This window comes from Bombyx mori, chromosome 20, assembly GCF_030269925.1.
Source record: "Bombyx mori chromosome 20, ASM3026992v2".
Classification (NCBI taxonomy): Eukaryota; Metazoa; Arthropoda; class Insecta; order Lepidoptera; family Bombycidae; genus Bombyx; species Bombyx mori.
Genome location: NC_085126.1, coordinates 2,236,620 through 2,261,007, shown reverse-complemented (window position 1 = coordinate 2,261,007; position 24,388 = coordinate 2,236,620). Strand labels below are relative to the sequence as shown.

At 37.8% G+C, this 24,388-nt stretch overlaps 1 protein-coding gene across 1 annotated transcript in view; it reads left to right on the top strand.

The window, feature by feature from the left end:
- Positions 1-318: 318 nt before the first annotated feature.
- Positions 319-24,388, top strand: part of Tinag (tubulointerstitial nephritis antigen) — a gene marked incomplete at its 5' end in the record, with an annotated part of 46,627 nt that continues 22,557 nt past the window's right edge. Inside the window, 3 exon segments of the mRNA NM_001123340.1 lie at positions 319-576; positions 8,523-8,671; positions 9,603-9,771. Coding sequence (NP_001116812.1) covers positions 566-576; positions 8,523-8,671; positions 9,603-9,771 — 329 coding nt within the window.

Here is a 24,388-nt window from a genome sequence, read left to right as displayed (position 1 = left end):
TTCGATCAATGCCAACTTAAAGAAAAAACATTTGTCAATTTTCTGTCACTGAGTCGGTATCGATTGCGAGTATCACGCGAGAGCAGCACTTTTGAGAGTGCTCGATTGTACGAAGCGTTGCTGTAGTTGGAACATTCAACGTTGAGCATTATGCCGCATAATGCGCTCTTGTGCTGTAATTGGAAAACTATCAGCTATCTTAGTCGCTTAATTAACGCACACATTCGGCCCGCCTGAAGCGCTTACCGAGCGGCGAGCGAGTTCATTTCGCATTTCGAATTTCGTTCGGTTGTTTAGTTAGTAAAAGACGCGCGAACGGCGTGGACGCTACACGCGGCCATTTTAAAATTTCGAAATAATAATAAGAGCATACTCTTTTGAGTAAAAAGTGACTTAGTTCTGCTTTTCATTCACGATTTTCAACTCGTCGGAATAAACCCTTCGAATTATTATTTCATAACACTGAATTATTTTGAGTTCTTTTCTAAATTAAATAATTTTTGTTGACATTTTTGGGGTACCAAAATTTTTCGGTTGTTTCCTAAAATATTAATGTAAAACTGCTATGGCGAACATGTAAGTATCTTCTAAATTATTTTTGTAAAGTTTTATAATAATCAAATATACTTAAAAACGTGTCAATAAATTGTGATATTTAAATATTTGAATATTTATAATGGAATGTGTACGAAGGCGGACGTCGCGACTGATATAATACCAAATAATGCGTAAATTATAAAAAAAAGTTCTAACGTGTATGATATTTATTTTAGGCTATTATTAATGGTAGGTATCGTGAGTGCGCCCGTGTAGGTAGTATCGTCCTGTCTATACCTGCCGTGATATTGTCATAACATAGTCCGTTGAAGTCAGGAAAACCATTTCAGGAGAAAAATATAATTAGGTTGTGATGTGCTCTAAAACCAGATGGAACGGGAGCTAATACATAAAAAAAAACTTGTTACAAAATTATCAAAAAACACAGGTGTAACGTTTTCTTTTTCGTTTTAAATTGAATTAAATTCGCAACATCATAATATTTCTGACAATAATAAAAAATTACAACTTTTTTTTCTTTACTTTACATTTTATTTTTCGGTAGGCAGCGGCTCGGCTCTGCCCCTGGCATTGCTGAAGTCCATGGGCAACGGTAACCACTCACCATCAAGTGGGCCGTGTGCTTGTCTGCCTACAGGGGCAATAAAAAAAAACAAATATTATTCAGTTCTTTCACCCAATTTGGGTGGTCCGCTAAGTATAACTGATAATACCTATGCATTGCATCGGCTTTGTTCGAATTTTAATTATATATTTTTTATCTCCGTAATCTGAGAACGTTGGTGTGATATTATCTAAAATATTTCGTCTTGTATCGTAAAGGAAGTTATGTCTACACCGTGATAAGAAAAGTAAACACAAAAGCAATGGATTTATGGCTGTGTATCATCTTTTCACTCAGTAGACAAGTTTCTTTGCCCTTGATGTGCCCTTGGCTGTGTGGTTCGACTTCCTGATAATTTACTTCTGGCTATTCGTTAGCCATACTCATTTATTAGCTAAATCAGACTGAATTTACCAATGTGCTAAGTAATAAAGATCGTAAAATATAAATCGTAAAAATATAATCTTCGAATTGTAAAGCTCGATTCATGCCACCACCGGTATCTACAGACCACGTCGTTTCGGATCCTTCCGATCCACTAACGGTGCTTTTAGGTATCTCAAGCACCGGTCATCGTTCTCGTCGAACCCGTCGCTTGCGACGAAGGGCTCGACGAGTAAATTAACCCTCAGACACAGCCCACTGAGTTTCTCGCCGGATCTTCTCAGTGGGTCGCGTTTCCGATCCGGTGGTAGATTCTACGAAGCACGGCTCTGGCTAGGATTCGTGTTAGCAACCTCGTCAAGCTTGAGCCCCGTGAGCTCACCTACTAGTTAAGTTTACGCTGATATAGCCTCTCAAGGCTCTCAGCTTAGGTAGGAAAAAAAAAATCTACCGACCACCAGTATCCAACATTTGACTTAGAAGCAGAGCTTGGTAATAAAACCGATTGATGAAGATTGAAATGGCAAAGATCGTCAACACATATATATTAAAATACTCGTAATAGGCACACCGACTGAATATAATATACTTTAATCAAATTTTGTTCACAATTTGATTGGTTATAAATACATAACGCAAAACTCCGATTCTTCTTCGAAAATAAACGTAACCTGAGCAACAACAGCTATTTGTCCCTGAAAATGTGATCCAAATTGATGCAGACATTTCGGAAATTTGCCGGAAAAACAGTAAAAAAATATATTTTTTTGTCTTAATTTCCTTATATACTTTCATGTATATTTAGTAATGGCATTGTTGATATGTTATATTAATTGAAGGACCATTTCAACGCGCGTCTCCGAAACAAATTTAAAAACTACCCTCTCGACACACTAATATAAACACTAATAACTTCATAACAAATTCTTTATTAATAACAAATAACTTAAGAAATACAAACAGGCTTTTCGTTTTGTCGATGCCAGTTATACGAACGGAAAGAGTTCACGAGCACTCACGGATTTACTGGGGTTCGCTATTGAGAAACATTATTAATTTTTTATTTGTCTCAATAGGCAGCCGCGAATAAGGCCTGCCTGATTGTTTATTATTGTTACCATCGCTCATAGACATAAGTAATTCCAGTGCCATAATTACAGCCAAGTCTCTGCTTACCGCTGAGAGATCGTAAAAATCACACTGAAAACAGATGCTAAAATTAAGAGCTTTTCTTATTATTTTGAGTAACAGTTTAAATACGTGACGGTCGGATAAGTTTTTCCTCAAAACGTTCAGAGAATTTAATTGTCTTTTGCTCGATTTGAAAGTAGCAAGATCTAAGATTATATTCGGGTCACGAGAAAACAGTGGCATTTCGATTGAGTTCGGGCGCACGTTGTCCGTGAATGTAAGTTAGTTTTCGCCACGGAACGCATACGTTTTATACTTAGAGCACGACCTGACGCCTTCAGCTCTAACACTAGGAGCAGGCATTTACCACTGCGGTCATCCACAGTGCGTTTCCAGGAATCTTATTTGCCACGTACCATCCGGCTATGGAATGAGCTCCCCTCCACGGTGTTTCCCGAGCGCTATGACATGTCCTTCTTCAAACGAGGCTTGTGGAGAGTATTAAGCGGTAGGCATCGGCTTGGCTCTGCCCCTGGCATTGCTGAAGCCCATGGGCGACGGTAACCACTCACCATCAGGTGGGCCGTATGCTCGTCTGGCTACAAGGGCAATAAAAAAAAGGCTTAAGAGACCCCGGTAACCGTACGGAACTCGACAAAGAGTTCGACGTGCAACCTAACCTATGAATCAGCTCGCTGTGTTTCTCGCCAGATCTTCTCAGCGGGTCGCGATTCCGATCCGGTAGTAGATTAATTCGCGAAGCAGCTGCTCTTGAATTGTTAGGTCTCCTTTGGAGGCGTTCGGGCAGCTGTTAGCAAATCCCACCCCTTCTGGCTGAGCCTTTGCTCACCCACCTGTCCTGGTGAAACTGGAAAGGCCTCCGGGCCACCAGTAATTCTTCAAACATAAAAAAAGACGACGACCACTTCAATTTTTCTTATTTCTATTGGATAGTCTGTGAATTATACAAAATATTAAAATCGAGAAACGGTTGTGTCAAGGAGTATCATGGATATATGTAAGGAGTAACATGATATACTAAAGACGTTTTGATTAAGTTATTTTAGAGGGACAAAGTGAAGACACGATCTTTTACAGCGTTTAACAATAAAAACTAAAGTGATAGTTAATGTTTTCAAGAAATTTCTTTGGTTATCTTATGTATCTATATATTAATACGCGAAGCAAAAACTTTGTATCCCTTATTACGAAAATTGCGCGGACGGAGGAGTATGAAATTTTCCACACTTATAGAGAATATAGAGAAGTAGTGCAGATTGCTAATATTGTTTAAAAATAATGCATAAAAGATACATTAAATCAATAAAGAAAACATTACACACACTACATACCATGTATTTAACGCACACACGCATGCATACTATTTAGTGTCAAACTTTTGTTCTTGACGTCTGTTGTCAAATTGAGAATAGAATATGGTTTGTCTTTGTTGATATTTTTTATAGTGTAATCTTGGCGAAATTTGTGATTATAGAAGTATAAAATACAATCATAATAGTGTACAAACTTACAATTCCAATTAATTATAGTCGAATTTCGACTACTGCGGGACCTCTAGTTTATGTAATCGCGGGTTTGATATTTACGTTTTATTATAGTTCACGGTTTCAAATACTTATCTCGAAAGTTTTAGTGGTCGCGCACGATTAAAATACATATTAAATAATTATTATAATTAATGTTAACATCACAATGTCCAAAAGATTTATAAAAATATTCACCGAAACTTAAGTTTCTTTGCAGACGTAATTGTTCTAGAGTAATTTTATGTTTTCTGCTAGGTATCAGGAATAATGGACATTTAGCTTGGCTAACTCTGCTGGTTTGTTAATTCAGCTTAAAATAATTCGGAATTAATTTAATTCTGAACATATAGGTCACGATGATATATCACGGGTCGCGAGTTCCTTTGCTGATTAACTTATTATTTAAAAAAATATTAAAAAAAGAACTGCCGTTTCCGGGATTAGGCTAATTAGGTTGGCAGATAAGTCCTTTTATTACTGATATGAATGGGGAATTGTAATTGTAATTTTAATAATTACCATTGAAAAGACGAAAGCATTGTGAGAGTTACTACTTAAATATACTATAAGCTATTATGAAATACTATAACTCTTTACTATAATAAAAAATATTAGCTGGATATGCAATTCTTGAAACCGTATTCAGTAGTAACAAGTTAGAAGTGTCTCTTCTCTTCACCAGGCTAATTCATGGAGATAATGATAGTTGCTTAATATTCTCTTACACTGGTCACCTGATTAGCAGATGTAGTCCTTTCTTGTTCGGAGGGCGGTAGCACGAAGCTACGCCAGTCTTACCATAGCCTTCTCTGGGCTTTTAACAGATGTTAGAGCTCTGATTATTTTTCGGTATCCCTTGTATTTCCGTGGAGCATCAGAGACAACTTAAATGGAAAAATACTTCCAAAATACTACTGTCGAAGGATGTCGTGGCCTAAAGGATAATCCGTTTTTCCCCCTACCTATGCTGATAGCCTTGAGAGGCTATTTCAGCTTCGCCTTGACGTGTAGGTGAGCTCGCGATGCTCAAACCGTAGTGTTGCTAACACTGACCCTAGCAAGAGCAGTGCTTTGCAGAATCTACCACCGGATCGGAAACGCGACCTACTGAGAAGATCCGGCGAGCAACTCAGTGGGCTATGTCTATGGGTTAATTTACTTGTCGAGCCCTTCGTCGCAAGCGACGGGTTCGACGAGGACGGTGACCGGTGCTTTCGGTGCCTAAAAGCACCATTAATGGATCGGGATAATTCATACGGTGTACCCACACATGCCGCGGGTAGCCAATCTCTCTACTCTCTAAGGAAACGTGCTTCCGATTGATCTCTACGATGAAGGAATAAACAGTAACGTGTCATTAAAGCAGATCTGAATATCTTCTGAATTTGCGTGATTATTGGTGGTATCGCTTATTTTAGCACCTGTTCATTTCTGTCCTGAAGCGGCCATGCGTTCTGTTACGAAGAGCAGCACAATACAATTGTGACCTCATGACCTCATGGCGACATTCACGTTACAATTTAATGAGCTCTGATAACCACTTGAGGATTGACCCGTTAGATCGTTCTCCAATATGACAGCGATAAAAAAAATATACGAGAAATGTTTCTTTATCATTAAAATGCGGTCAATGTCTTCATTTTTATTTTATTATAATAGCATAGCGTTATGTGATTATCGTGAATAAAATTTGCAAATTTAAACAATTTATACCTACTATAGAATGAGATTCGATTTATTCGCCTTCTGTTCAAAAGCGAAAAGCGATGATTCAAGATTTTTAGAATGTAGGTGATCTGGTTGAATGACTATTTTAAAGCAAACAAACAAATTCACGGCGCACGTTTACAGGTTGAGTGATTGAAAACCTGAATGCCCATATTGAGAAAAGAGATCGAACGCATTTTTATTTTTTTATTGCTTAAATGAGTGGACGAGCTCACAGCCCACCTGGTGTTAAGTGGTTACTGGAGCCCATAGACATCTACAACGTAAATGCGCCACCCACCTTGAGATATAAGTTCTAAGGTCTCAATTATAGTTACAACGGTTGCCCCACCCTTCAAACCGAAACGCATTAATTACTGCTTCACGGCAGAAATAAGCAAGGTGGTGGTACCTATCCGTGCGGACTCACAAGAGGTCCTACCACCAGTAAAGAAGTATCTTATAGACACGACATATTCTTTCTCTGGGGCGCGGTATAAGTTGTCTCATAATATCCTACATATAGCAGCTATAGGGGTGGGTCTAATCTAATCTTGTTGTCTACCCCAGTTTCTGATTTCAATCGTGATAATAAAGGGCATCTGGTCTGGAGTCTATATTAATAATAAATAAATAATAAATATAAATATTTACTAACAATCACGCCACGTTAACTGGTCCCGTGCTAAGTTCGTAAAGAACTTGTGTTACAAGTACCAGATAACGGAAATAAATATAATATTTTTATTATACACATACATATATTTAATATACACCCATAACCCTGGAAAGACATTTATATTTATCATGCAAATATCTTCCGTTGGCGGGATTCGAACCCGCGACCCCCTTGTGTAGTTAGTGACCATGTCACTTACCACTACACCAGACGGCCGTTTTGGTCCAAATAAATTACTTTATTATAACCCTATAGAAAACCGAACAGTGCGGCGGTGGTTCTCAGCATCACAACCTTCAGATTTCTCTGGACGCTTGTTTGATTTGTAGGAGTCATAATATTCCCTACCATCAATTCTAGAGTACCAATATAATAATTTATGTCCTAGAACGAGTGGTAGTACATCTTCGAGTACAAACAACATCGCCTAATTGTTTTTATATTCTTAATTTGTTGTTATTCCCAAATTCAGAATAACAAAACTAAAAAATATCGATAAATTATGTTAATTTTATAGCTCTTTTAGAAAATCATATGTGTTTGAAATATTCATTACGGCACTCAAATGTGTAAATTTAATATACTATTTAGATATCAAGAAGTGTTCTGAATTCGTAATATATTATCATAAGGATATAAGATATAAGTGGATGTGTGGATATTTATGTTCTCTAGACTCCGAAATAGCTGGACTGATTTCGATGAAATTTTTAAGAAATCTTCAGATTATCCTAACGAGTTAGTCTCTGAAGTTTCCTAAAGGTCGGATTAAAGTGAAGTCAAAAATCGGCCGGCGAAACTAGCCGTATTTAACTAGATTAACAATAAACACTAGATATATATATATATATATATATATATAGAGAGAAAGAGTGGGTGTATAACCAAAAACTGTGTTATTATCTATAGTCCGGCCGATGAAAGAGCGCGTTTGTGGTAGGTGGTAATCGAACTAATTAAGGAACTTTGAAGTGACGTCAAGTTTGCTATGAAAAAAACTTTACGTATCCGCTTTACCAACGAATGATAATCGTTGAAAAATAATTCCGTCGTGTCAAATTTGTATAAAAGTTATAGAAATTTAAACTTCATGTCGAGTCGATCGCATCCTGCCCGCGGGCGGCGGACAACTTGATCCATTGATGTTAGATGGTAACGCAGGCACAAAGAAATTTACTAACCCTATTACACTTACTGACATAAAATTATAACAAAAACGAAAACCTACTTCTACAAAATAAAATAAAGTATAGAGTATATTATCAATATAGTCGAATTCAATTACTCAGATCAGATCTCGGTAAGAGGCTAGTGTTAGCAAATTCCCTCAAGTTGAGCCCGTGAGCTCTATCCGACCGGGCGTAGTTGGAACAGCGCCTTGGGCTACCAGCAAATAGATAGGACTGCTCTGAGGAATTGTTTGAGATGATCCCTCATCTCCTTTTTACCATCGCACCTCCCACCATCGGAGCAGAGTTCGTCCATATTATCTGGAACCGCTGCGTTTATCGACAGTGCGTTTCCAGGGGTCTTTTTTGCCACGTACCGGCTATAGAATGAGCTCCCCTCCACGGTGTTTCCCGAGCGCTATGACATGTCCTTCTACAAACGAGGCTTTTAGAAAGTATTAAGCGGCTTGGCTCTGCTCCTGGCATTGCTGAAGTCCACGGGCGACGGTAACCACTCACCATCAGGTGGGCCGAATGCTCTTCTGCGTACAAGGGCAATGAAAAAAAAAGATAGGTGCCGATAGACATCTACAACGTAAAGTATGTTTATAACGGCTGTCTCACCCTTCAAACCGAAACACATTACTGCTTCGCGGCAGAAATAGGCAGGGTGGTGGGACCTACCCATGCGGACTTACAAGACGTCCTATCCCCAGTAATAAGATAAAAACTCCATTCCCCAGGTTTCTAGTCGTCTTAGTTCTGCCATTGCTGTCATCTTGCTTGGCGTACTCCGGTCCAGAATTGCTCAACGGCCGGTACTGCGCCGCGCGTCCAGACGACAATAAATGCTGCTACAATCGAAAAGACGATTGCTCAGTGCCGATATTGGGTGAGTATTCCAGATTGATCCTAAATTTACAGTTATTTGTCTTGAGGGAAGTGGCCAGGATGCCGCGGCCCACTGAGTTTCTTGCAGGATCTTCTCAGTGGGTCGCGATTCCGATCCGATGGTAGATTCTGCGAAGCGCTGCTCCTGATGGGGCTAGTTTTTTTTTTTTTTTATTGCTCAGATGGGTGTACGAGCTCACAGCCCACCTGGTGTTAAGTGGTTACTGGAGCCCATAGACATCCACAACGTAAATTCGCCACCCACCTTGAGATACAAGTTCTAAGGTCTCAAGTATAGTTACAACGGCTGCCCCACCCTTCAAACCGAAACGCATTACTGCTTCACGGCAGAAATAGACAGGGCAGTGGTACCCACCCGCGCGGACTCACAAGAGGTCCTACCACCAGAAATTACGCAAATTATAATATTGCGGGTTTCATTTTTATTACACGATGCTATTCCTTCACCGTGGAAGTCAATCGTGAACATTTGTTGAGTACGTATTTCATTAGAAAAATTGGTACCCGCCTGCTGGATTCGAAGTGTTAGCAAATTCTCTCAGGTTGAGCTCGTGAGCTCGTTGAGCACATAGGCTACAAACGAATAGGTAGGGGGACAGAACCAGGATGTTGGAAGTGGTGCTTAGTTAACCATTTTACTTGTCTATGCAATATTTTGCTAACGTCATAGACTTCAAACGTGACCTTTAGGCGTAGTTTGAATCCATTGCGGCTTTTGTCTAATTTACACTTTATGAGTGGAACTGCTGCGCTTATTATTACGTGGTATCCACTTAGGAACAGTCAAATAAAGACCGTTTATACGCGTATTAAGTTCTGTATATTGCCAATATAGATCACTAATCTAATTGACCCTCGATAAACTTTATATTTGTGTTTTGGCCGATAAAAAAGAAACATTTCCACTATAGGTACTCTCTGCTATTGCGACGAGTTCTGTGATCACACAAGACACCACGATGACTGCTGTCCCGATTACAAGAAAGTATGCAGCCCACCTCAGATAACCTCAGTATCGTGCGAATACGAGCAACAGACTTATGCACCGGACGATCAAGTTAACAAAGGCTGCAATCTGTGGTAAGTGCTCATTATTACTCTTAAAGGGAATGACAAAAGGATGATCCTATACCGAGCGGATCTTTTTGCTAGGTATACCAATGTTCTGAGTGGTGTTATCTCGCTCCTGGCCATGTGAGTTCAACGGAAGATTCCGAGCAAGAAAGTAATGTTATTGATAGAGTTTTCGCGGCACCCAACACGGTCCTTAGTTTGACAACGAAAAACTCAATCATAGGGCTCCGTGAACCACTTAACAGCATATGAATCTTGAGCTGGTCTACCAATCATGTATCATATAGCCGTACTCGCCTTCGCTGGGCTTTTAAAATTAACATTATCAATTATAGTCATTATTATTAGGGAGTCCAATACTCATATAAATATTGGCCTATCCATTAATTACATGTATTTTCTACATGAATACCATGTTTCAAGTCAATCGGGTGAATGGTTCAGTAGTTATAATGGAACATCCGTAAAAACCACAGTAGATTTATATATTACTATAGATAAGACCAAGATAATCGGAAAACCCATAAAAATAAGTCATTACGTACTTCGTCCGATATTCTAGAACAGAGAATAAAAATATAATCGCATTTTTTAAATAAAAGTCGTGTCGTCTAACAAAATTAGAACGGCACCTTATTTTTAAAGTAGAGTCGTATAATTGCAATGAATCTTGGCAGTAAACAAGGCTTAAAGTGACATGTAGATATTTTAAAAACAAATAAAGAATATGCTCTAATATTTGAGATAAAAATAGATAAAAACACGAGACATAACAGTTTACGCCCAAGAGCTTTAGTCTCTAGCGACAAAATTTCTAAAGGTATTTTAGGCAGATTGAAAATATGAAAAACAGTGTATTATTGATATTAGTGAATTTGAAATCGCGAGACTGGAGGCATTTTTTTACTTCTGCGATATAATGTATTGTTTTATTTACATCAGAATACAGTTTAGCTTAGTAAAAGTATAGCACAAATTGCGTTGCTCTATGAAGAGAAACAACGTTTAAAGCTATTGCTTCACCACTTTTGTATGTTTTTTTCAAAATCCCAAATTGCTTTTATATTTCTAATGTTCTTTCTTCTGATGTTTCAATATTCAAAAAAATCCATTTATGTCATCTTTATAACATATTAACCTCTTTTAAAATAAGTCGTATAGAGGTTACATATATATATAGTGTATATAGGTATTGTTTTATAAAAATACGCAAAAAACATAATTCAGGCACGCAAACTGTAAATTGTAAACACAGCTAATTGTATAGCAAATTTATTCATTCTCATACTTCAAATGTAAATCAGTAGTGATGTAGCTATCAATACAGCGATTTTTATATCCTTAATGAATATTTATTTTCAATCATTACTATAAATATACTAATTGGTTGCTTAAAATTTATTAGAGAGATATTCTAGATCTTTCTCTACGCTTTTTAGTTAGAATTTGAAATGCAGTCGATTTTTTTTGTTTATTTAAAATTTTTTTTACATTTATACTTTTCACAATGGCATAAAAATATTAATATAACAGTAAAGCACTAAATAAGTTTTAGTAAAAATGAATTACTTGTATAAACTAAAAATGGTGGACGATAAACTAGACAGTAATTCAGCAAAAAAAAAAAGTATTAATATTAATATTCATTTGCTCGTAATTTTTTTCCGTAAGTTAGTGAAGGTAAATATTAGGTATATTTATCTTCATTAACTTAAATAAATATAAATGGGAACAAATCGCACACAATCATCTCGTCCCAAACCAGGATTCCCTGTACTATGGGAACCAGAGACTAATATATGTACATACTTGTTTACTGGTGGTATGACCTCTTTTGTGGCCGCACGGGTGGGTACCACCAACCCGCCTATTTCTGACGTGAAGCAGTGATGCGTTTCGGTTTGAAGGGTGGGACAGCCGTTGTAGCTATACTGAGACCTTACAACTTATATCTCTAGATGGGTGGCGCATTTACGTTGTAGGTGTCTATAGGGTCCAGTAACCACTTAACGGCAGGTGGGCTGTGAGCTCGTTCACCCGTCTAAGCAATAAAAAAAGTTTCTGCGGTCATTTTTTCCAGAGAGACATATTTTCTTTCCCTGGGAGCCTATGGGGCTATTCCAGTTACACCTAGTTACGTTCCAGTTAGGCAGCGGCTTGGCTCTGCCCTGGCATTGCTGAACTCCACGGGCGACGGTAACCACTCACCATCAGGTGGGCCGTGCGCTCGTCTGCCTACAAGGGCAATAAAAAAAAACCCCGAACTCAATTGACATTAGTCACAGCAACGCGCAATCAAATGTCACTTGTGAATAATTCAATGATACACACGCTCATGACGTATTTCGTAATCAGATCTCTATTGCACGTAGTACCTATGCGTAACGATAATGCTTTAGTTACACAGAATGATTCGTTTGTTTATATTTAGACGTGACCCAGGTGTTTGAGGTGGTGTCCGTAGTCTGGCGTGCGGCCGAGCTTCTAGAGAATGGTATTACAGTTATTCTCAAACTATTCGGGTGTGCGTCATTTTTGTAATATTATTTTTTTTACATCCGCTATAGCACTGCCAACTGTTATAAAGATTCTCGTAATCTATCTATCTATATATATAAAAATGAATTGCTGTTCGTTAGTCTCGCTAAAACTCGAGAATGGCTGGACCGATTTGGCTAATTTTGGTCTCGAATTATTTGTGGCAGTCCAGAGAATGTTTAAAATTTTAGATAAATATGAAAATGTTCGGAATTCAATAAAAAATAACAATTTTGTTTTTCCTTTGATGTGTCCCCCGTCGGACGGATTCCTTTTGTTTGTTTTAAGTTTATTTTATACAAAAGTTTAGGCCTTTTATTTATCGATTGAGGCACTACGAAGTCTGCCGGGTCAGCTAGCAGGTAATAATAATGTTGTGTCTTTGTGTATTCTTCTTTTGCCAGAAGAATACTCGGAGAAACCAAGCAAGATTCCGCCGAATTTCTTCCTGAGAGGTTCTGAAAGATTTTAATTTTAGATTTTGTCTTATTGAGCATAGGATAGATAGACGAAATGAGAACCGCCTTTGGAATTTAGAGGCCATGGCTACACTATCTATATGTAGATGTCGTGGCAATAAGAGAGACAAAAAAAAACACGTTTCGGTAACATAAATGAAATTCATAACTGAATATACAATTTCGAAAAGGGCACATCTCTGAAAATGTAAAATGTTCAGGAAATGAAAAAAAAACTGATTATTTTCTAAAGCAGTGTAAAATTTAAAATATTAACTTATGAGATATATTTAAGTGTTAATTAGCAATTGAAAATTACTGGAATTATTATAAAATGGGTTTAGGTAAATGTCAAAACTACATGTATATGAAAAAACGTATTTGACAAAATATACGACATGTGCCCTTTTCGAAATTGCATATTCAAATGTATTTTATGCTTTCTTCTACTTCTAAAATCCAACCAATAATGAAATACCTACATGAGAATGTAAAAGTCGCAATTTTATGAACACTATTGATCGTTTAATACGTCCAGCAGTTTTAAAGTTTGAGAAGCATTCGTCTCTGCAATTCAATTTTAACGGTGACATTGCCAAGGTCGATATTCTATTGCAACACTTACCCGCTACTTTATTTATGGAAAAAAAAATGAATCATTCACATTCTCGAAATATGAATAATGCATGCGATTTTTTTTCCTACCTAAGCTGATAGCCTTGAGATGCTATTTCAGCGGAAGCTTAACTAGTAGGTGAGCTCACGGGGCTCAAATCGGACGACGTTGCTAACACGAACCCTAGCAAGAGCCGTGCTTCGCAGAATCTACCACCGGATCGGAAACGCGACCCATTGAGAAGATCCGGCGAGAAACTCAGTGGGCCGTGTCTGAGGGTTAATTTACTCGTCGAGCCCTTCGTCGCAAGCGGCGGGTTCTCTGACGTCTGGATTGATGTTAAAGGCAAGCCCAAGATGGGATAAAGTGGATACAACTTGGGAGAGCCCTATCTACAGCATAGTACCTACCCTAGGACTACAAAAACAACCACAACTCTGACGCCAATGTCAGGAGAGAGTGAATAAATTTATGACACGCGCATAGATAGCTTCTACCATCAGTTTCAAGTGTTCAAACACAATACGCTTCGATTGGTTAAAGGCTATTTAGATTGAGCGACATTTTTACAGCTTTACAGGAGGGTCATTTAAAGTTTACAATTTGTAAAAAAAATATCATAACAAAAAAATACTTCTTCAGGTATTTGAATGAAGTAAGCTTAATTGAAGTTCAATTAAATAACATTGAATTGTTGATGGTGATAACAAATAAAACGCGCCATTAATTACAAAGATGTGTGGCGCAGTCCCACGAGATGGTCGGACCAAATACGATCTTCTCTAAGCATCAATTTCCACAATGCCCTTCATGCAGCAAAGGATCGCAGCAGATGGAGGGAAATCGTACGGGAGAAACTGATGCAGCGGGGGAGTCTCGACCCTCAGTAATGAGGAAAACGACGCGAGGAGGAGGAGGAGAGTGTCCCGTATTAAGTGAAATGTTGCTTAAACAAAGCCTTTCACCCGTCGACTTGTATTCCATATGTGTGTGTCTATAGGCTTCACCTAACGCCATAGGGTAGGGAACGTGATCTCCATCACTAAAATTAAGTCACTTCTTCTTCTTCTCGTCGTTTCCTCATTACTGAGGGTCGTGACCACCGTGGTCCAGTTTTTGCACCAGCTTCCACCAATGTTGCCTGCATTCGGCCTACTTGATGGCGCCCGGGACGCTGGTGTTTGTGGCCTCCTTGACAATGTCCGTCCACCTGGTTGGCAATCTTCCTCGACTTCTCTTTCCTTCCACTAAAAAGTTCTGGGACGGTAAGGAATGGGAAGCTACCGTTACTATTTTTCCCAAGAAAACCACCATGAGAAAAGTCATTATATCACTACGAAGTGCTATTAAATTAATTATTACAATAAACACTATTTGCTGTTTTACCATTAGACATCATTTAAATGCTTTATAAGTGTCAAAGATGAATACCAGCAATCGATCTTGGCACGAGTCCCACCATATTTTGTAGTGACGTGAAACGATGTTATGAGATATATCGATAGAATTAGGTCAACAGCACGAGTGAATTTTATTTCGTACGCTGTTGAATAAAATATTGCCTGTTTATTTTAGTTTGTTACAAAATAAGAATGGAATTGTGTTATTGTACTGAACCGATTTCGTTTTTGTATTTTTATTGTTGTTTTATTGCAACTGCAAAGATACGTGTGTTATGGTCCAAAGAATTAAATTTTGGGGTTGATAGTTTCATCGCCCTACGCCAAGACAAAGGAATGTTTATAGGCAAAAAACAGTGCTGTTGTGTGAATGTATTTACAATTTTTTTTTTAAATTGCAATTTGGGTGGACGAGCTCATAGCCCACCTAGTGCTAAGTGGTTACTGGAGCCCATAGACATCCACAACGTAAATGCGCCACCCATCTTGAGATATAGGTTCTAAGGTCTCAAATATAGTTACAAAGGCTGCCCCACCCTTCAAACCGAAACGCATTACTGCTTCACGGCAGAAATAGGCAGGGTGGTGGGACCTACCCGTGCGGACTCAAAAGAGGTCCTACCACCAGTAAAAAAGCTAAGTAGCACCAGTATCTAAGACTGTGGTAATGGCAAATCCAACCCAGGTCCAAGGTGGGAATCATCGTACCATCTATTTCTTTAATAATATCTAATATTGCAACTAAATTCAGAATCAGAGTTAGCTATATAAAATTTCGCGAAACATTATCATCGTGTGTGAAGAGCATTTATCAAAATTAACATTAACCCGTATCCGTTTATAACTTACACCAGCCCTTGTTTATGAGTTGGAAAAAAAGGCAATTAATTTAAAAATGTGTTACAAGTCTATATGACTTGTAGTGCTTGTGTTTACGTTTTAATTTTATTACGACACATCTCGTTCATAAAATTATGATGCGTTAATTATTATTAGTGTTTAGGTTTTTTGTCTTTTCATTTAAAGTGTCGAATATTTCGATTGTCGATATAAAATAAATAAATAATCTTGGATAAATAGCTCACACGATCATCGAATTCCAAATATGGATTCTCTTAACTGTGGGTAGAACTTATTGAAGCTTAAATAAATAAATATACAAACATTATTATTTAAATATACAAACATTAAATATCCAGACAAAGACCAAATAAACATGTTCATTACAAGATTTTTGCTTAATTTATTATTATATTGTCGAAAAAGGGTAAAAACGTTAGCATTAGCGTTCGATAGCGTAAAAGTTAACTCAATTTGGATTTGGAACGTTTGCCTACGTTTGCCGCTAGGGGCGCTGTTCCAACTGCATACAAATTAAAGTTAACTTTTACGCTATCGAGAACGTTAAAAAACTCACATTGTGCACACACAGGGCAGTGTTGTTCACGCACTAATGGACTACCGTTATATCGATAAAAATTCAATAAGCGTCTTGTTTGTGCTTTTGTTTATTGCTTCAAAACAACGAGCGCTTTTGAACGTGACTCCGAAGCGAAATGCTCATTTCAAGGACCCTTGAGTATAAGGTAGTTCTGTACGCTTTGAAAATACATAATGTACTGGAAGGGCATACTGATATATGGGTTCTGATTCCAAATTTTCCGGTGACGTAAGAAGACCACCCGCGTACTTTTTTTCGTCGCGCGTCCGCCTCTAAGCTAGGGATGTGATTATATATTCTGCGATATATTATGTGGTTATATATATTACTGGTGGTAGGACCTCTTGTGAGTCCGCGCGGGTAGGTACCACCGATCTGCCTATTTCTGCCGTAAAGCAGTAATGCGTTTCGGTTTGAAGGGTGGAGCAGCCGTTGTAACTATACTTGAGACCTTAGAACTTATATCTCAAGGTGGGTGGCGCATTTACGTTGTAGATGTCTATGGGCTCCGGTAACCACTTAACACCAGGCGGACTGTGAGCTCGTCCACCCATCTAAGCAATAAAAAAAACTAAAACGCTGCCTTTTTTCCCTACCTATGCTTATAGCCTTAAGAGGCTATATCAGCGTTACCATAGAGCAGTGATTCTCAACCACTGTTCCGCGGCACTTTTGTGTGCCGCCAACTTTCAAAAGTGTGCCGCCAAATTTTGCGAATATATAATAATGTTAATATTATTAAATTATATCATTTTAAAAGAAAAATATTTTAAACATGAATATATATTTAAATCCACAAAAAAAAAATGTATAGTATATTTTAGTTTATTTCGTATATTAAAATTTTTTGATAAACTATTTATGCAGTGTGTTGTAATAAGTAAATAATTATTTTTATCTTTTTTTTTTGTGTGCCGCCAAATTTTGAAATCGTTAAATATGTGCCGCAACAAAAAAAAAGGCTGAGAATCACTGCCATAGAGTGTAGGTGAGCTCACGGGGCTCAAACCGGAGGTGTTGCTAACGCTGGCCCTAGCAAGAGCAGTGCTACGCAGAATCTACCACCGGATCGGAAACGCGACCCACTGAGAAGATCCGGCGAGAAACTCAATGGGCTGTGTCAATGGGATGAACGCTGCCGGTAAGGCTGCCGTTAACGCTAAGCATGTCCGCTGAATTCAGTAGGGCTAACCCTAAAATTGTTTTTATTTTAATGCATTAATTAGGCGAGGACACGCCACATCTGGCAGTGAGTGGTTATCGGAGCCTAGTACTGATAGTAGCTTTTTTTTCTCGTGGAACTCAAGTGTGTGCGTTTCGGTTCATTCCACTACAGAACTGAGACTTAGAACTCATGTCTCAATGTGTTGATGTCTATGGGCTCCGGCAACCACTTAACGCGAATCGGGCCGTGAGTCAGTTCCATCGTCTAATCAACAAATAAAAACTAGAAAACCGGTTTAAAGAGAATTTTATCATCTATACTAATCTTATAAAGAGGAAAGATTTGTTTGTTTGTTTGTTTGTATTGAATAGGCTCAGAAACTACTGAACCGATTTGAAAAAATCATTCACTGTTTGGAAGCTACTCTATTCCCGAGTGATATAGGCTATAATTTTTTTTGAAAAAATTAGGGACCCTTACTAAAACTCCAATAATGTAACCCAAGGTGTAAAAAAAATTATCTAAAATATTCTTTACATCGCGTGCCCTGCGAAAACTATTGATGATAAAATAAAATAATGTACTACGACTTTGTAGAACACATTATTATTTACAAAAAGTGTCGCGACAGCATATGTCTAAATATTATAGTTATGACGCAATAGGTGTTCTTTTATTTAAAAAAATAAAACAACGTCAAATATTGTTGAAATTTTTGTTAAAGACCCGAGCGGAGCCGGAGCGGGCCGCTAGTCACTTATAAAACCAGAAAACATAATATAGACTAAGTTTAACCTTCGATCTCCGCATTTTCAATTAAAATGTAGATAAATATAATCAACAACGTATGTAATTGATTTTAGAAAAATCATAAATATTACGAAATGACAAAACGCGATAAACTCGAATTCAATGTCAATTAGAGACGCATAGCTCATATTGGGAACTGTTCGACAGAGATTCTCTGAATTTAATAATTTGTAATCTATTACTCGGACGATAAGGTCTATTTTGTTTGTTTTCAAATTTCAAATCTTCCCTTCATCATTTTTTAAACTCACACTCATATTCTCGAAGACATTCTGCATCTGTCAATGCCGATTTTTTAATACGCTTTTATTAGCTTCATACGTATGTTAGTATGTAACGGAATCTTTGAACATGATTTTGAGCCCCCTTCAAAACGTCGGATTAACTCGAAATTTCGCATACTTATTAAGGACCGATGACAATTCAATATTTTAAACAGTTTGATTCGTTATCCTTACTAGGATAATCAGGATTAGAGATTTTTTGTTTTCCTGAGTGTCTTCGTCAAGACCAGGAAGGAAAGACTACCAGGCGCGCCGATCACCTATTTCTCGGATAAGTTACCGGCTGATTCAGATAAAGTTTTTGAAAAATTGGAAAAATTTAAATTTAACTAAAAAATGAATGATGAATGAACAAAAAATAATAGTTCAAAAAAAGCATTGATACCTGCATGCCTTAGCGTTTTTTTTTACAATAAAATCATTTTTTCTTACACTATTTTTAATTGAAACTTATTAAAATTTATTTTGTATTTTTAAGTTGGATTTTCTATAAAAGCGTATTTTTTTACTAGTTTTAAACTATTATTTATTTTTTAACGGAATACGTCAGCTGTTTCGCTGTTTAGCCCACAAGAAGTTCAAAAATTCTGGTAAACATCTAATCATCGGCCGTCTTATCTTTTAGGCCACGATGACATACAAACTTTAATTTGTATTAATATTTTAGATTACTGACCCACCGAAACCTATGAATGTTTCGCGGCAGAAATGAATAAGATAGTGAGTGACCTATCACTGGTTTGCTACTCTTTTTTATTGTTGGAGGGGTCACAGCGCACCTGGTGTTAAGTGGTTACTGGAGCCCATAGACATCTACAACGTAAATGCGCCACCCACCTTGAGATATACGTTCTAAAGTCTCAGTATAGTTACAACGGCTGCCCCACCCTTCAAACCGAAACGCATTACTGCTTCACGGCAGAAATAGGCGGGGTGGTGATACCTACCCGTGCGGACTTACAAGAGGTCCTACCACCAGTAAAAAACTCCTGCTGTATCTAATATACTTGAAAGAAAATACACCTCTATAACTACTTACAGCTCATACCTTCATTCTATCTCAAACGGCTTTGCAGAAAACGTAAAATCACATTTGACTCCGAATAGCCTTCGTAGTAATAATAAAATAAATAATATTATCTTATTACTTATTAAAATTTCTTAGATAGCAGAGATCATGTAACTCCTCATATCTCGGTAACGGATTCTGATTACTGCCGCGTTGATGGAATACAATCATTCATTCTTTGATGTAGATAGGAAGAATGCTGTTCTGTTAAGAATTAAAATTATCATAAAACGCAATATAAAAACAAAGTTACTTTATCATTTAATTTTAAATACGCACTAGTGGTCCGGCAGTAGTCGAAATTCGACTATAATTAATTGAAATTATAAGTTTCAACATTATTATGGTCCTATTGTTACAGATTTCGCCAAGACTACGCTATAGACAAATACTCGTAATATTAAAGATAAATAATGCAAACCTATTCTCAATTTGAATATAGACTTTAAGAAATAACAAAAGCTTGACAATAAACAAAGAGTATATCTGTGTGTGTCAAATACATGGTAGTATGTGTAATGTTTTCTTATTGATTTAATGTATCTTTTATGCATTATTTTAAAAAAATATTACCATTGCGCACTTCTTCACTATATTCTATTCTGTAACTATACTCGAGACCTTAGAGCTTATATCTCAAGGTGGGTGGCGCATTTACGTTGTAGATGTCTATGGGCTCCAGTAACCACTTAACACTAGGTGGACTGTCAGCTCGTCCAACTATCAAAGCAATAAAAAAATATTCTATAAGTGTGGAAAATTTCATACTCCTCCGTCCGCGCAATTTTCGTAGAAAGGGATACAAAGTTTTTGCTTCACGTATTAATACATATATAGATGCTCAGTTAAATACAAAACTTAATTATGTATAAATGATGTAAAAGTTATTAAACACAGAAGCAGATGGTTCTATAGCATACCTATCTTAGGCGAGCTTTGAAAAGAATCCTTGGTGGCCGTAAAACAGCTGATGCTTAGGAGTGACACGTTAATCATCAAGCGGGCCATACAATTGACGGTCTCCAAAGGCATGTTTATAAACAAATCATTATTTAATTGAAAAAATAATAATGAAAGATGGTAATATCCCTTTCAAATGGGGAAACAATGAAAATTTCACACATCTCAGAAAACGTATTAACATTTTTGCAAGGCTCCGTTTACAGTATTAGCATTTCAATGCGACTTTATACTTGAATTTGAAACGCCGGCAAATTTATGTAAATAGGATATGAGCACGTTACGTAATCAGACGAGCTATGAGAATACAAATCGTTTAAAACCTAGGCGTAACAAGATGACGTACATTCTAGAATCTAAGAATATGTATACTAGATATAATTCTAGGTCATCATTCTTTCCTATTACCCTCTGCTGGGGTATAGGGCTCGAATCAAATTTTTCCATTTACATCGGTCTTGGGCAGCCTGTTCTAGCTAATCCCACGTCATGCCCAAGACCCCTAGCTCCTGCTCCACCGAGCGACGCCAAGTTGTTCTGAGGCGGCCTCTCTTCCTTTTGCCAGACACTTTCCAGGTCAGTGCTCTCTTTGATAGGTGGGTATCGGGCTTTCTCAATTTGTGACCAATCCAATGCCACTTCCGCGTAAGGATCTCCTTCTCCACTGGTGTTTGCTGGGTGATCCTCCACAGCTCATTGTTAGTGATCTTCTCAGGCCAAAGATTTTCAAAATCTGACGCAGGCACTTATTCACAAACACTTGAAGTTTTTTTATTATAAGACCTTGCGAACAAACCAAGTTTTAATTCTAGATATAATACTTTTTTTTTTGGTCATGAGGAAATCACCGGACTTCCGCCCTCCCCTAAATTCCGCCACCCACCTCGAGACATATGTTCTAAGTCTCATTTTGAACAGTACAACGGCTGCCCCGCCCTTCAAACCGAAACGCTTCACGTTCGAAATAGGCAGGGTGATGTTACCTACCCGTGCGGACTCAAGATGTCCTACCACCAGTAATTACGCAAATTATAATTTTGCGGGTTTGATTTTTATTACACAATGCTATACCTTCACCGTGGAAGTCAAACATGAAATATTGTTAAGCACGTATTTCATTAAAAAAATTGGTACTTGTCTGCGGGATCCGAACACCGGTGCATCGCAAGATACGAATGCACCGGGCGTCTTATTCTTTAGGCCACGACGACTTCAAACCTTCGACCTGTATTAATAGGATTTTTTTATTATTATTTTTTCGTTGAAAGAACTATTCATTATCTATTATCTATCTATATATATAAAAAAGAATTGCTGTTCGTTAGTCTCGCTAAAACTCGAGAACGGCTGAACCGATTTGGCTAATTTCGGTTTTGAATCATTTGTGGAAGTCCAGAGAAGGTTTAAAAGGTAAATAAATATGAAAATGCTCGGAATTAAATAAAAATATCATATTTTGTTTTCCCTTTGATGTGTCCCCCGTCGGACGGATTCCTTTTGTTTGTTTTAAGTTTATTTTATACAAAAGTTAAGGTATTTAATTCATCGATTGAGGCACTACGAAGTCTGCCGGGTCAGCTAGTTGTTTGAAAAAAAATTAATCGCTTCTAGTGAATAAGCAGTTTTTTCAATAGTTAGGTATAGATAAGGATAGGGATATTCTTATCAATGTGCAAAATGCGAAACGTTCCGTTCGTAGTTTAAATAGTACCTATATGATTAGCTGACCCTTCGAACTTCGTATCGAATTCGTGTTACAGATTAGTTGAACTAAATAATAATAAATTTTGCCATTAAAGCAGCGCAATCCAGGCTCGTTGGATCGAACATTTCGGACTTCATCAGAGCTGAAGACTGGCCGTCGTCTAGTCCCGATCTTAATCCGCTGGATTATGATTTATAGTCAGTTTTAGAGAGTATGGCTTGCTCTAAACGCCATGATAATTTGGAGTCCCTAAAGTACGATTGGCAGTGAAAATTTTTCCCATGGAAAGAGTGCGTGCTTCTATTGATAACTGGCCTCAACGTTTAAAGGACCGTATTGCAGCCAATGGAGAGATGGTTTTATATTTATGTATTAAACTAACACACTGTAAAAGTAATAAATGTTATTTGGCATAGATTTTCTTTTTCCTTTGTCTCAGTATTTATGGCAAGACTAGGTATATTAAGATTAAGATTAATAAAATGACACCAACGCTTATCAAAGCCTTTAAAAATATCTTTTCGCAATTCATTGTTATTTATTATCAACTAATAGCTTTATTTAATGAATCAAATCGAACCAACAAGACAGTTGTGAGTGGCTCTAAATCAGGATTAAGTTCGTTATAGGTTCACCTATTTTTTAGCCTTTATTTTTCACCCCATTTTAAAATGGATTCTTACTACGGTTTTGAAGTTTCACGAGTTTCCTAACATCATGAAATTCCAAAAACTTGGGGAATTTTAAAAATGTTTGAACAAATGGTTATGTTGTTATCTAAATACCCGAAAAAGTTTTAAATAATTTGTTATGAAATGTAAGAAATTTTCTCGCATCGTTATTTATTGGTTAACGGAGCCCACAGATATCACCGCGTGAAAACCTGTATCGATATTGAGGCAAATTAAGTTCTACATCTCCGATGTTTTTAAGCTATTGTATAGCTTTATCGCGAGCTTTGTCGCGGCGACCGAATCAAGAAATTACGAAACGAAAATAAAACCTAACACTCCCCACTCCGCCTACAATGTAGCTCGCGTTCAACACATTCACACGTTGCGCTTGTGTAAGGTTTGTGAATAAGCGCGCGGCGTGACGTCGCACTGCATGCGCATCATGAAAAGTGTGCCCATCTCTCTCTCGCGCGGTCTAGCTTATGAGTGTGAAGGGGACAGTTAATGTTTTGCTTTTGTTAATGTTTATATATATAGCAGATACCCCAGGAGCAGGCAGGTTTTGTTAGGGGGAGGGGCACAAGAGAGCAAATTCTTAACTTGCGACTCATTGTAGAGAAATGCTATGAGTACAACACACCTGTCTTTATGTGCTTTGTAGATTATCAGAAGGCCTTTGATTGCGTGAAATGGGAAAAACTGTGGGAGATCCTAAGTGAAACAGGAGTTCCGAGTCATCTTGTTATGTTGATTCGCAACCTGTACGAGTCGGGGTTTGGGTCTGTCTCTATCGAAAATGCCACTTCAAGTGAATTTCGCTTCCAAAAATGAGTCCGGCAAGGATCTGTTATCTCACCTATTCTCTTCAATATATATGGGGACCATATAATATGCCAGACTTTAGAAAACTGGGAAGGAGGCGTTAGAATAGGGGGGGTTCAGATAACGAACCTGAGATATGCCGACGACACCACACTTCTTGCTTCATCTGAGGCGGAGATGAAGGAGCTTCTGGACAGATTAGAGGCTATAAGCCTAAACATGGGACTAGCAATTAACAAAAGCAAGACCAAGCTGCTAGTCGTAGACCGCTTCTCATCCACTCAGCGTACGGACCTTTTGGCAGAATACGAGACCGTGGACCAGTTTGTCTACCTTGGTTCTGTGATCACGGATAAGGGGAGCTGTGAACCTGAAATACGCCGACGAATTGGAATGGCTAAAACAGCTATGACGCAGTTGAGCAAAGTTTGGAAAGATCGTAATATTTCGAATAGGACCAAAATACATCTTGTGCACTCACTGGTCTTTCCAATCGCTCTCTATGGAGCAGAAACATGGACCATAAAAGCAGCTGACTGAAACAGAGTTGATGCTTTTGAAATGTGGTGCTGGCGCCGCCTATTAAGGATTCCATGGACAGCCCACCGCACGAACATCTCGGTCCTACATCAGCTTAAAATGGGGAACGCTCAACGCCTGTCTGCCACCTGTCTGCAACGC